Genomic DNA, 15415 nt, shown 5'->3' on the forward strand with positions numbered 1-15415 from the left:
ATACTCCTTCCGGCAGCTTGCCTATAGCCCTAAGAGCTCAAGTTCAGAGCCCATGACAGCCACCTCTCTCCTGACAATTAAGTCCCCTGGTCAGCTCATGTACTTTGATAGAAATTTGTCTGCTGAATAAAGGGAAAATGCAAGTCTGTTGAAAACAGGCAATGCAAAACCAAAAGTGATGAAACTTGTAGCTGTAGAGGATAACTACTAAGAACCAAGTGTGAAAACGCAGGGCCACTGTGGAGGTTTCAGTCTCAGAAAGGTGCTAAGCTTGGAAGAGGGTAGAAACCAGCTGCAAGGGTGCTTACGCAGTGGGACCAGGGGAGCTCCTCAGGGTCGCTCCCCCGTGGCTGGGAGCCTGCCCCTGATCAGCCTGAGAGTGCATGGGCGATGACTGCTTTGATCGTGTAGCCAGAACCTCGCAGGGCACTCTGAAAGGGCCAAACAACACAAACCCAAACCCTCCCAAGGCCTCAAAGCCCCCTTTAGCTGAGATCGCAGGGGTAGCCTGCTTGCTGTTCCCAGATGGTGGGTACTTGAAAAGATGCTCTAAGGAAATATTATTTCAGTTACGTTCGGTAAGCCACGCTGACATAATGTGTCAAGTCTTTCCAGATTTGTCAAGGACATTTCACAGATGTAAGGTAACCACTGCAGGGTTCTGAGCAAGGCTGAAGATCCTCTGTCTAATCAGCAGTGCAGGAGAGATCTGCAGTAAACCCTGTAAAGGATACAGCTCTGGGAAAGCATTTTTCCTGATCAGCCTTTCCTCATAAAGGGACCTTGAGCTCTTCAGAAACCAGCACAATTCTCAGCTTTACTCTTTGAACTCTGCAGGTCCTGATTTCTCAGTTTTACAAGGAAAAGGTGTTACATTGCAGATTCCACATATATGAGTGTTGTTTAGTCATGTAAATAGACCACAGGCGGAGTAGAACAAGCTGAATTCTGGAAACTGATGTGGCTTTGTCTTTGGTTTTACAAAGTGAAACAGCTTCGAAAGCAGAAGTTGGAGCTGTCTCGTTCAGGGATTTCTGTGGCTGAGACCACTAAAGGAGTGGTATCCTTTACAATGTTTGAACTAACATAAAGAAATTACATTTTTACTGCAAAAATATACATTTCCCTGTGAAACTTTTCAGAAACATATGGTATTTTAATTAAATCTAATTAAATTTAATTAAAAAGTGTATTTCCCCCTTCTTTTGATTAATAAAATCTGAAAGATGGTTTTGGAAACAAGTAAGCTTCCGATTGAATTGTGTACCAGCTACGTGAGAAACCACGGAGCTGTTTCAGTACAATTGAAACAATTGTGCTTGCTAATGCAGCTGGGACAGAGGCTGCTCAGCCAGGCCCAGGAAGCTTAGATGAAGGACTGGAAGGCCTGGCCCTTATCTGAGCGATACACCTTTGATCGCAGATACAGGCTATACAATTCGACAGCAGAAGCTCTAGTTCTTTTACGATGGGAGGCATCCTGAATTGATGTGTAAGTGAAAAATGCTAGATAGGGCAGGAAATTTTCTGGGAAGTATCTATTAGCTTTTTTGGTACAGTAACTCTTACGATTACTTTTCAGGCTTAATTATATTATTATTTTTAACTAACAGGTATTTTACAACATTTAGTGTCCGTATCACCAGTACTATTTGAATGGAAAGAGCCAGTATCCATTTACCTGCTTATGGGTTCATAGTTTTACTGCCATTAAGTGGCATTAAACTTCATTTCACATAATTGTCATCGATTTGCTTATGTGTCAAAATTAACATAGTATTGTGTCTGAAGAGTGAATCAGCTTAATGAACAGCCGGCTCAACTCAGATTCGCTTGTGCTGCTAACTACTTAAAATTCAGCAGCCACAGCCTGCCGCCTTCTCTGTTTCACTGCCAGCTGAAGAATGGAAATGAAAGGACCGTGTTGTCCTGGGAAGGAGTCAGACAAAAAGTGTCACATGGAGCCACTGCAAATGGAAAATCCTTTTGGTTTTTTTCTGAGAAGTTTCAGTCTAAATGGTAAATTAATATATCATTGTATATAAACTTGGAAAGCTATTTAACAACGGCTTTACATGTTAGCAATTACCTGCTTGATCAGGTACAGGATGAGAGAATACTGAAGTGTGATTCCTAGGAAGAGGTAAACTGCAAAAGTGTTTTACTTTTCATGGCCAGTAACTCTCACCAGTTTTAGCAACTTCACCTTAAGCCCGCAAATAAAAAAAGTTAAAAAAAAAAAAAAAAGTAAAGCTTGAGAGCAGGCTGCTGGCTAGATCCTTTGGCCCTCAACAGGGGAGTGTGACTCCCCTGTCACAAACCACCCAAAGCCACCTTCTGCGTAGGAGCATTCGCGCATCCCTGAACTCCGTCACGGCGTCATTTGTGGGCAGGTGGCTCCTAAGGTTCAGGGGGGCAGGAGCTGTTTTTCATTCTGGTAAAGGGTTGACATAAAAGGGAGGCTTTGGCAGGAATCACTGGGCTGTGAGCATCCTTCCTCCCAGAAACCGCCAGATGCATCCTGCCAGGTCAGGCGTGAAATGTAGGTGGCAGAACTAATCGTGGGTGTCACCCGGGGAATGTAGGAAATGTAGGAGGGCAGCCACCCTTCTTCCCTTGGGAGTACGCAAATGAGAGCATAGTGCTTCATCCTTTCCTGTTATGGATCAGTAGAGGGCTGGTTTGGATCAGAACGCCCAGGTCAGTGGGTGAAGAACTTAATGCTGTGCAAAATAAGGGGTTTATTTACAAGAAATAATTGCAAATACCTAGAGAAACAAGCGGAGGCAGCAGCATTGGTTTTGCATGTTTGTCACCAACCGAGTACCAGCCAGCGTTGCATGCGAGCTTGGGCAGAGCTGCGGGCTCCGCTGTTACAGCAGGGCTTTCCCGGGGCTCCTGCGTCCACCCTGTGATGTGCAGCCCAGGACAGAACGCTGGGCCATCACCACGTGCCACCAGAGCCAGCAGTGCCACGGGGGAAGGCAACTGGAGGTAGCCCCCTTTTGCTCAGAATTAAGACTAGTGCTGTTTAGTTCTGCTGGGATCTCACATACATATTCCGAGTAAAGTTACACTATAATATGAAAGTTGTTTCTTTACATTCATGCAGTTTTGCACCATGTATTCACATAGTCTTATGAATATTCTTAGCTTATGCATCTTCTATTATGCAAATGCTAGGGCTTATGATTCATCAATATGGAGACCACAAAGCTATACTCTCTTTTCATTCATTTTGTCCCCAGAAAGGAAATGTCAGGATGATTCATAAAAAGCAAAACTCCTGGACTGTTTTAAAATTGGATAGAGGCAGCATTCAATAGAAAATATAGGACAAAACCTTGCATTAGCCAGTGACACAGTAAATGATCTGCTAGACTTTTTTCTCTCTTACATTTTTATCTAAAATTCTCGTTTTATGTTATGGAAAAAGGAAGAACTATTCAGTTTCTTAACATGAATATACGACACTTCATTATGCATTTCATTGTCTGATGAAAGAAACATTAGCATGAGATAATTACTTGCCGTATCAGTTCATCTCCTTACTAGAACCAGTAGTTTGCAGCCAATCTCAAAGATTGTTTCTTCTCCAAAATCCTATGTATATACTGAATTTTTTCAGCTTCATTATAGAAGATTCTAGAATTGTTGGAAAGTTTGCTTAATTATTCTATGCCTACCTTCTCCAAAATGAACTGTTTTCAGCCATGGGACACAGCTGTGTCTTGTCTCTCCAATGGACTTCTTTTGTAGTAGAACAGGGCAGCATATACATATAACTATGTATTTATACCAGTGGTGCCTGTTTAGACGGCAGTCCAATAGGATTAAAGTTATTATAAAGTTCTGTTACTCCTGAACTGATTTTGGTCTGGGGATATATTGCAGATTTTCATTCTTTTATGTGGCAGGCTTTTATAAAATCCTTTGTAGGGTTTAGGATGTTGAGCTCTATCGCAGCAGCCAAAAGTCTTTTGTTTTAATATTCATGAAAATATTTAACATTTCCTATGGGATTATTCCTTCAGTCTCAGTATTGTACAGATGTAAATAACATAGATACCACAATAATGGTATGAAGTAGGCTTTAAATACGGAGGATTGAAAAGATTAATTACATAATTTAATGAAATACCCTGAAAAATAATTATAATTTCCCCTCCACCTCTGTGCGGCAACTGAGTCACAGAAAAATTGAATCTCAGACGTATTAGGGTGTGCCTCAGGGTAAGTACTTTATGTTTTAAGTGCCTAGTTGAAACAAACAGTTCTAAGAGTCAGAGTGCTCCCAGTAAAGTTGCTAGAGTCACAGATGCTCTTAATCCATAAAAAAAGCACACTGAGTGTGCGAGACTGGCATCCAAAAGCAGATTCACCACCAGTGAATGTTCTTATAAAATGGAAACCATGCTGTCTGTCCTGGCCGTGCTGGTACACATCTATACTGAGGTGGCAATAGTTTTCATAGGATGTAAGAGATGTTACTTCCTTGGTCTCCTTTGATCCACACCTTCCTGTGTCCTGTAGATGTCCTCTGCACTTGGCAGGCCAGCCTTGCTAGGACAGTGAATATGTGGTTTCCTTAGCTCTCCTAATCGTTCTTTTGGCAGAGCTTGCTGATACTGGAAATGGTTTTGCAGACTTGCTGAATACATTAGTGCACACTGAACGCATCCCAGCAGCAAGACTTTAAGATCTAATGGCATTTCTCTCCCTTTTAGTGGTTTTACATTTGCATCAATTACAGCTACCATCTACCTCAAACCCCAGCCTGAGTGCTCAGGAAACATTTGTACATCCATAAAAACACAGAAGACGAGCATCTTCCCCACAACTGTTTATCTCGATTTCTCTGTAAGCAAAAATTGAACAGGCAAGTTAGGTGTCCTTTTAATCCTTTAGGATGTGTAACACTCTCCAGTCCCACCTCGATCAGGAGAAGTTGAGGACATTCACAATACCAGGGTTGTTGTTCTTGCCTCGCCCCATAGCATGTCACATTAAACAACATTTATATCTGCCTACAACACCCAGTCTCCACTGGACCTGTGGCTATTGCTGCTTGACTGGCAGAGCTGCAGGTCTCCTTATGAGATGAAATGGAAGTTACGGAAGGCAGCTGCAATTTCGGAAAAGGACTGAAGAGAGGGACTGAGTAGGGGGTCCTTTTTGATTCCTTTGATTGATTTTTCAACCCTTTGATTCCAGGATTTTCTCTGACAGAAATAAATACACCACTAAAGCCACTACAAATAAAACACATTAGAGGCTAATTATTTTGCAGGTTTCTTGATGAGTGATTCTGTTCTTTTAAAGTTAAATCTATTCATATGTAAAAGCCATAAAGAAAGTAATTTTCAATTAAGAATGATAGCTAAAGAACAGTTACCTAAATTCCTTGTGAATTCCTTTAATCATAAGATATCACAACTCTTCCCTGGGTATTTCAGGAGTAATAGTTTTTTCAAGTAATAGATCCCTCCCTGAGTTGTTGGTTTTCTAGCCGCCTGAGTCTAGCATCTTAGTGACTAGTGAGTTTTATTCTTAGTTTCCATCAATACAAAGTTTTCTTTGAAAATGCTGCCTGTGAGGTAAAACGTGACACTGAGAGGTAATGAGTATAAAGCAAGTTGTACTAACGCACTTTGTCCTGGGTTGAAAGGAAGGACCAGTGGAGGCTGTGGGCACCACCAATGCCAAGCTTTTGAAAGGGAGAAAAAAACTTTGGTGCAAAAAACTCTGTAGAGCCTTGAAAGATGAGAAGAAAGATGAGAAACTGAGAAAATGAGCTAGACTTAACATAAAGATGTATTACCATGTTTTCAAACACTTGTTTGAATGGCTTGGAGTTTTATGCTTATTAAACGCTATCTTATCTGCTCCCTTTCATTGGACTTTAGTCCCGTCTGGACTAACTGATCATCTGCACAAATCTCTGGAAGTACAAGAAGTGAACCAAATTCAGAGATCATATAGCCCACTTAACATAAAAATATGTTGCTCTGTTCAGCCTCATAGTTTTTTATCCATTTAAGTCTGTCCTGATTTATGCTGGCATAAGCGAGTCATCCTTTGTTTGCTGACGTACATATAGATATAACAAGAAACACAGATGTTGTAACTTGAATTTTATAATTGATTGTGGCTGTCTGCTGGTTCTTAAACGGATAACAAATATAGCTTAAACGATCTGTTTGATCACAATTCACAACTGCCCTAAGAATGTAACCAAAAATACAGCTGGGGTTGATGCACGTGTCAAATAACAACAGGATGCTCACAAGAGAAATGATCTGCTGCTGATACTGATTTTCAGCAAAATATGAGTAATCTTTCTCCTCAAAGGCCACTGAAAATAATTCTAATTTGTATAAAGGCATTGCCAAGAGCCTTATAGAAAGCAAACCGAGGCTCATGGGAAATATGCCCTGTTCCTTTTTGCCTCTGCTCCTAATTTTATTCTAGCTGCTGGCTGTTAAATAATGAAGAAGAAGAAAAAGCAACTATTAAAACTCGAGCTGTTTGCCATGAGCTGGAGGTAATCCTGAGACTCACAGGATTAAAATTGTAACAATAAAGTAATGCCAGTGTCGAGGATCATTTTAGAAATCAGCAATCAGGCAGGAGGTTAATACAACACGAACCTCCAGCGCTCTCACCTTGCCACTGTGCCTCCCTGTGAATGGATCAGACAGTTGGCCCAGTTGAATGATTACAAGAGTTTTACTGTCAAGGCGGAGCAATTCCCTTTCATAAACGAGGAGGTGAGGTACCTGCTCTTAGTCTGGGGAAAGGTGATGAAAAAATACATGTTCACTGTAAAGCTGAGATTTCTGTCTGCTTTTCTTCTGAACTGATCTCTGGTAATTATTCTTGTTTACAGCCTCTGGCCTCTCCTCTTCTCCATCCACCCCAACACAAGTGACCAAGCAGCCCACGTTTCCTCTTGAATCCTATAAGCATGAGCCCGAGAGACTAGAAACACGGATTCATTGTTCTTCACCTCCGGACACAGGGCAGAGATTTTCTTTGCCTCCATCTCAAAGTGCAGCCAAGCCTCCTATCATGACACCAGCTCCCTGTGCTACCTCAAAACCAGTAAGTAAAGCATGTGTCCAGTTTTCCACTGGCAAATGTACAGGGTTGTGTGTTAACTGTTTCTAGTATTGCAACCAATGGGCTAGAACCATACTGTCCATAATGTGGACACAGTGTGAGACAATGTCGTCGGCTCTTTACTTCAGCCTTGTCTCAGCTTGCCCAGTATTCAGCTGATAAGGCACTAGGAACCCCAAGATGGCAGCTCCTCTTCTGGTTTACCCAAATAGCAACTCATTTTTGCATGCTTCTCAAGTGAGTTTTGATACGGCTACAGATCCCAACATACACTGCTGAGATGCCGCTTTAGAGAAGGATAACATTTTATGTAGGATTGTCTTTTCTCTCCCTTAGGGAGAGCTGATGAGAGAGCTAGCAGACAAGGAGAGCATATCGAAAAGAAATTCAGAGCGTGAGCTGCAGGAGTCCTGAGTGCCTGCTGCCTCTGGAGTCTGAGATGACTGGGACAGCTGGTGACTAACGGCACTAGTTGCTATCACACCTCCTGCCCCAGCTCTGAGCGTAGAGGGAGAAGGGCAGCACTACCGGGGTATTCATCAAGCCCTCCACATAGTAGAGTTGTCTTTGTAAGAGTGGTTTCTTCAGCTCCTGGGAATGCGTGACCTCAGCAGTTCCTGGCAACATGTGAATTCCAGCCTCTGATACTCTCCACCACAACATCCGCACTGCATGACGTTGTGCCTCCTCCCCTCTCCTTTGGCCAGCCTGAGCCTCAGAGGCATCACTCCTTTTCTTTTCTCCTCTGCCTTTTTTGCCCCTTCTTTCTTTTTTTGTGTTATTTTTCTTGCATTAACTGTATCTTTCCATTCACCGTTCCCCTCCCTCATGGAACTAGCAGACTGTGATCTGTCACCAGTTAACTATCCTGCATCTCTTTCCCAGCTTTTCTTTTTTTTTTCCCCCTCAGAATATGAAATCTTTGACATTTACTATATCTAGAAATGTACAACTGCAAATGGCATAAAGGTCCATGAAGTCTGTTTCCCTGTGGAATGACTACAAGTTCTGTTTCATTCCAGTTCTTAGTTATTTTTTAAAGCAGGAAGCTTCCTCCCACTCGCCCATGGGAAAGCTGCTTGGGATCTGAGTGCGCTAACACAGCATCCCAAAACCTTTCTGCCCTTGTGTCAGGCACCTCCACAGTAGCAGCAGCCATTGTTATGCTGGAAGTGTTTAGGTACTGGATCAACATTCACTTACTACTTCCAAGTCCTTCACACATCCAGTTAAACACGTGCCCTGTTTTGGGGACCCTTTCTGTAATGGTTGGGGAGTCTCTGATTTTCATTAATCCTTTTTTTTTTTTTTCTGTGGAGAGGCTATGATCATTTGCCTTTATGATTAATAGCCATTTTCATTCATTGTTTGTTACATCCTTTTGTACCTGTAACCAACCTTTGTTTTTCTAGATTAAGCAAGTCAAACTCTCCCTAGACTTTCTGTTCTGCTGCTATGCAGAAGTAAATAATTAAAGTATCAAATAAAATGAAATAGATAACATGAATTTATAGTTGGGGCAGTCCAGCAGTAACTTTTCTTCAACCAACTCTCTGCTTTTTCATCTAAGTAGTAGTCTTGGGATACATAAATTATGACACTCAAAGGCTTGTAGGACACAAAAGTATTTTTGGTAGGTTTCAGTCAATCAGCCATATTATTTTCAAATGAATAAGTTTTTCTGTGTTATGCAGCTACAGAGTGGTCTATTGTACCTGTTAGAATAGACATAGGGAAAAACATAATCTTAGCACATTCCACTGACCAAAAGACTGAAAAGTTTGTGTTGTTCTTAATTATTTGCTGATTCAGACAATATGAAGTTAAGCAGAATATGCCAGAATAAAGGAACAGAATTCTCAGCAAGTACTTATCAACTGTTGTGGTTGTGTATATGTACAAGAGAGAGTCTGGATGGAAACTCAGTATGTTGGACTCAATTATCTCCTGTTCAGAAGATACAGAAATACATAGGATGTATAGCACCTGGTTATCTTGGTTTTGTACCTTCTGTACTCATTTTTATCTGAGAACAGTGAGTGTGCACGGCTGCCAGTGAATCATTAGATTTTTTGGTTTACTTGGGAACAAACGTCAGCAGCTACAGATCTGTGAGGAACAAAGCCCTGGATGTTTAATTTTCAACATAGATGAGAGAGAGATTTGCTGAGCTCTTCCAGTAGGAGAAACTGTTAGAGGAAGGAAAGGCTGAGTTTCTGCAGAAAGGCGTGAATCTGAAGCTGATGGGTGTTCACTCAGGACTGTAGTGTCCTTCAGTCCCTGTACATGATTTACCTAGCATTCCTTTACAAATATGATGGCAGTAGACCAACATTCTTGATTTGAGTACTGTATTTCAAACATTTCATTTATCCAGAGCTGTGTGTTAATAATTACATGTTTTCACAATGCACATACCCTAAACAAATCTGTAAAAGGCAAACTCAATTTCTTGTTTACTTAGATCACCATTTCTTGGCATAACAATTCCAATGATCTTAAAACCACACTATAAATTATATGATATATGGTTTCATAGTGGCCATGCTGTTAAATGATCAGTTTAATGACAGGGAAGTTTCTGTGTTCACATCTGAAACAAGAAGCTGGCTCTTATCTACAGGGCCCTGTCAACTTAAATCTTATTTACTTATTACATTGCTTAACTAACGATGATAATGTCTGAGATCCCAGAACTATTACAAATTTTTTATGATTGCTGTATATATTGCAGTAGCAAAGAGGACCCAGACCCAGAATTATTATTAAAAAAAACCCTACAAAACAGCAGATAGCTATAGGAAGGTGCCATATCAGGACCTGGAACTAATCTTAGCCCATTTTTGTAATGAACTGCATTTGAAGCCAGTTGTGTACTTGGTTTTTGTATGTCTGAGACTGTGGTGCAGAATGGTTAAATCTGTTCAGTAAAAGGGAAGGCATGGAGGAGAGAATAAGAATCTTTATTTCCCTAAACCTTTCATGTTTTAGTAGCACTTAGTGTCTATTCTGATGTGATATTTAAGCTATGAATTTTGGTGAGGGGAATAAAAAGTGGGAGATAACTCCTGACAGAGGGAGATCCTCCCTCAGTGAGTATCATCTCAACGCGGTATACAAAGCTAAGCAATTAACCGCATGCTAAATGGATGTCTCTGATAATCACTACGGTCTGCATTTATCCCACCTAACTTTAGAAACCTATCTGAGCCGCTTAAGTTGGGAGTATAGTAGCTCCAGTTGCCTCTGTGGGATACCGAGAGGCATTTGCAGGGGATGAATCAGCTCTTCAGTGGGCTGGAGAGCCTTTGGCGCTGGTTATAAAGGGAGTGACTCCAGGTGCTGCATTTCTGACTGAGGCACTTCTGTTAGATGTCCCAAGCGAGATGTGATGAGCCTGTGACACACCGTGGCAGCAGCTCTTACAGGCTTTCTTCTGGGTGTGGAGGTGTTCCAAGCGGTGGAGTTAGAAGGTTATAATGAGAAATTCAGCTGATAAGAGATCAAAGCTATACCAAAAGATTACTTTGTGCTGCATTAAATGGGGAAGGAGCAATTTGATTTTTCATAGTACAGTTCATGACTCTGTACTTCGGCCTTGTGTTGTTTGGACTGTGTAACCTTCAGGCAGTAAGTGGTAAATGATAACTCTTCTCTAATGTGACATTACTAGCCATGAAAGGAATGTAGAGAGGTTGCAAATTCAATAACGAACATGTTTGCCCTGTTTCCGCTTTGCCCGTATTTTAAAGTGGAATGTAGTACGCTGAGCTTGATGTGGTTGTATCCTTTCCATTTCATCCTTTCTTCTTCTTCCACTGATGCATAAGATACTGTGAAAACAGCAGTGCTCCTGTCTCCTGCAAACACAGTCATTTTTTGTGGTACATCATTTGCTGGCCTTTATGGGTTTCCCTTTTCCCAGCATGAGAGGAGTCCAGGCCAGAGAAAGAAGATGCTAGCTCCAAACTGAGGAGTTGCCTTCGAGTTCTGTTCTGGTGAAAAACAGGGTTGGGGCTTCCTCTGCTCAGAAGTGACAATGGCAAACCATGGTTTCAAATGGCCCTTTCCCTGTGATTGTGTAGTTATCCACTGCTCTCCAAATAACTTCTGAGCCAAGAAATTTCCCAGAATGTTCTTAAAAAGAGGGATCTTAGCCAGAAGGTAGTCTGAGACTTACTCCTTTGTGTGAGCCAGTCCTGTTAAAACTGCAGATATAGCACACAGGAGGGACTGAGAGAGTCTGGTTTGGATTCATTTTACACACACTTTGCTGCTGCAGCATCTGGAAGAGGAGAGACGTTAACGTACAGCTGGGACTCGCTTCCAGTCCTAGATACGGAGAGAGAAACAAGACTGTTTCTGCAGCTACCTGCTTGTTAAATGGTAGCACTTCCCTGCAAGGCCATTTGTGCTGTTTCTTAGCCAAAACGTAGTAAACTCAAACCCAGGGCTGTTAACTTGTTCAGCATGAAAGGCTGTTACATCACACCCTGCTGCTGGCAAGGAGCCTGGAAGCCAGGGTATGTGCAGCAGGGCCTTCAGTTTGGCTGTCTCCAAAAAGCCATGCCACCCATCAGAGCTCCATCATCTAGCTGGCTGATTAAAGAGGTTTCAATCGGATGAAGAGAACAGAAAAGCATTCTTTGATTCTGATGTTGTCTTAAAAAAGAAAAAAAGGCACAGGCTGGGAAAAAAAAGGAATTCAGTCTGCAAATGTACAAGAACTCCCTATTTCAGCATTCATGTGGTTTAAGGCAATATATTAAGAGTGCCAAGACATTACTGTGATTCAGCTTTGATTTACACCACAGTAAACTGATCACAGAAATTAAAGCCAGAAGGGCTGTCATTTACCAGTGAAGAAAGCTCTTGCAGTGGTGTTGTGTCCAGACTAGTTTTAAGTGCTTTAATACCAGCACTCCTTTGGGGAGATGATAGTGTTCTCTAATAGATCCTATGGGCTGTAACAAGCTGTCATTGTTCAAATATTTCTCTTTACTGGAACTGTTGCTGTCCACCTGAAAGTATGTTTAATTTAAAAATGTTATATACTTGTCCAGCAGTTGGCATGTAACTAACTAGTTGCAATCCTAATGAAGGAATAACTTTTTTATGAACTATGTAACGATTGCACACAATATTAATGGGAAAATCTTTTGAGCCCACCTGATTTGATTTCAGTGTCCTTTGACAGAGCATCACAGTAGCTCCACTGAATTGAATGTAGGTTCACAGAAGAATTATTTAATATGGTTGGCAAGTCTATAGTAAGATTCAGTAGGACATGAAGAACAAATGAACCAGTAAAATGACTTGCAACTGAACATTCAATAGAAAATAGAAAGCTTCAGCTATACCACACGACTTCTTTTTAATTACAGCTCCCATTTAATTAATATTCTGTTTTCCCAGTTCACCTTCTCCCTATTAGTCTTATCTTTTACATCACATTTGGTATCACCTTCCCCTTTTAGTATTTAGCATATGCAACAAACATCTTGCTATCCATTTTCTACTGGTCATTTTTCTGTTTTTTTTAAAGCTACTTACTTCGTTTAGAAGAAAAAATGTCCAGCCACAACCTCCTGAAACACTGGTTTCCTAATGTATTTGTATTCTGGTTGCAGTGTTCAAATTCACAGCAATCAATCTTAGGATGCAGAGAAATTGTACTGCACAAAGATTATCTTTTCTGCCCTAAGGAAATGCGTGTCTGTGTCAGTTTGTGGCTTTTTCTGCAGCCACAGAGATAATTTAATCAACTATCTGTGGATTTACTCAGTGGAGGATTTATTTTAATGGCATGGAATCCTACAATTACCATTCCTCCTTGTCCTGGATCAAAAGGAGAAGGCTGGGTGGAAAGGATGAAAAGCCAGAATGCTGAGTCCACTCAATTCCCAGCTGCTTTGACAGCTCTCATAAGGCTGTAAGTAGCTAAGGCAATTAAAACTAGAGCATCTATGAGTCTTTTTTAAGATACACATTAATACCAAAATCATGACCCTAGCATCCTGAAGACAGAGTTAGTGGCTTAGCTTTAGCTAAGTTACTTTTATCACCCTAAGTCCTGCACTATGCATGGTATAAAAAGGCTAAACCTAAGGAACTGGCCTCATGTGTCTATATAAATAGATCTCTTTTGAGTAACATGATTTAAGAGGGTGCTTTAAGACTGACAGCCTGGTTTTACCCATTGAACTGATTTCTCATGGCACAATTTATGTCTGATTTTCAGACTTGTTAATTTAACAAGCACACTGTTATTTTGCTAGAAAATGGGAACTTTTCGTAACAGTAAGCTCTGTCAGCAATTAGAAGCTGGATACATACTCTCTGATTTAATGTAAAGTTGCAGGTTAATATAGGGTCACTGACAGTTTCTTACTAGCTATATCTGGGCAATTTTGGAACACAAAACGTTGTGTCCATCTAGGCTGTTCATTCACAAAGCAGTAGGGATTATAGACCAAAGTCCTTCCATGAGAATGGAGGAGAGTCGCAGAGTTTTGAACCTTTCTGTTGCACTATGCCGGCTCATGTGTTGGACTACAGGGAAAATACAGCTAAGAATAAGCAAAAAGCGCCTATGGAAGGGAATGCTATGAATTCCTTGCCATCTACATCTCCCTTAGCCTGGTTTTGTCTATATTTTATTTTTAGATACACAGTCTTTAATGGCCAACAGAGCTTTAAAGTATGTAAAAAGCTGGTTGTTACCAAAAGGATATGGACAACATAAAGCAGTGATACTCCTTTCTCACTTCCTCACAACATTCTCCAGTCCCTTCCTCTGACTGGATGAACTGTTGAAGCTGGGAAAAATAAAGGGGATGTCACAAACAACATTCACTTCTGTATGGCTTCTTCCCCCCAGCTTTCGTATTTTATAGTGTCACTACCTGCTTGTGCGTGAAGAAAGCTATACAGCTCTTAAAAATACAGCTTGCATCTGTGTTTTCTTCTTTTAAGATTACAATCAAGCAAGTTGGGCCATTTGAAAGTCAGCTGCATGGGCTGCTGACTCAGAAGAGGACTAGATACCATCTTGGCAGCAGCTTGGAAAAATGTTTCCATTGTGCTGGTGAAATGAATGCAAAATATTTATTCTTTGAGCTTGTTCACAACAGCGCTCTCAGCTGGAACTGAGGGTGGGGCCATGTGGAAGACATTTGTAGGAGGACAGTAATGATTTGTACCGTGCCCAAGGTATGCATAATCTTATTTTATGATTAACAAAGGGCAAGGCTTCTACCATATGGGGATTATAAACTGAAGTGTAAACCGGTCAAGTAATCAACAGAGACTAAAAGAGAAAAGGTAGAATATCAGCAAAAGAAGGGGAGGGGGCAAAATTCGAGAAGGGAGGTTCTAATTTAGTCTTTCTTCATGTGTAAGGTTACAGTAAATTGCCAGTGATAAGGTTAATACCTTAGACTTCCAAAATTTTTATCTATCATACTTTTTCACTTAGAATTGCACGAGCCAGGGCATCCACAGTATGTAGACAGTCTTCTTCCTCATACCTCGGAACAAAAAGTTACTAACTGCTATTTTGTGGTACATGAGCACATATGATTCAAGTAGAAAAAATAAACGTGATTCTTGCCCTGAGGACCGTATTGTCCAAGAGCCTGATCTAGCAAAACAGGGCAGGCAGATTCTAAAACGGTAAGAAAGCATTGGCTTAAACAGGATTGTTCCTAAGCACTACTTCTGGCATACGCTTGCAGAACAGATTTGAAGTTTAGCCATAACATAGCTAGCAATGACAGAAGGCACTGGAGAAGGGTAACTTGAAGGTTACAGCACTGTGTTTGGTTGGGGTTGCTATGTATTTATGTTGCTGAATCTCAGGTGCTGTTTTGTTTTGGTGAATGTCAATGTGATGATGGCCTCGATCCAGGAAAGCACTTAATGTGTGGTTAATTTTAAGCATTTTGGTAGCCCCGTTGGACTCAACAGTACTAGAGCACTTAAAGCGATGTGCATGCTAAGCCACTGCTGGATCGGGGTCTTTGTACAATGTTATTCTATTAAAACACAAATGACTAGCACAAGTGCTGAAGATGAGAAAGGAAGCTGATGGACAGACAGAGGATGGAAAAAAATAAGAGTTGGGGAAAACATTAAAGGTTCAGAAAAGACTAAGCAAGGGAAAGAGCTTGGGCAGCAGAAGAGAAGAGAGCTCCTGGTGACAATGGAAAATAGCTAATCACTGAGTGGCAGGGAGAGCAGCAGCTGCAAGATCCCTATCTGCCTGCTGTTGTGTGTTTGGCCTTTCAGGCTT

The 15415-nt window shown here is 41.1% G+C and overlaps 1 protein-coding gene across 3 annotated transcripts in view; it reads left to right on the forward strand.

Moving 5' to 3' along the window:
* PRKAG2 (protein kinase AMP-activated non-catalytic subunit gamma 2) overlaps positions 1-15415 on the forward strand; it is a 223167-nt gene that overhangs the window by 143739 nt on the left and 64013 nt on the right. For all 3 annotated transcript variants that reach the window (XM_040592754.1, XM_040592755.1, XM_040592757.1), the window contains one exon: positions 6890-7104. In XM_040592754.1, coding sequence (XP_040448688.1) covers positions 6890-7104 — 215 coding nt within the window. The remainder of the gene's footprint in view (positions 1-6889; positions 7105-15415) is intronic.

The sequence above is a fragment of the Falco naumanni genome, chromosome 4, assembly GCF_017639655.2.
Source record: "Falco naumanni isolate bFalNau1 chromosome 4, bFalNau1.pat, whole genome shotgun sequence".
Lineage (NCBI taxonomy): Eukaryota > Metazoa > Chordata > Aves > Falconiformes > Falconidae > Falco > Falco naumanni.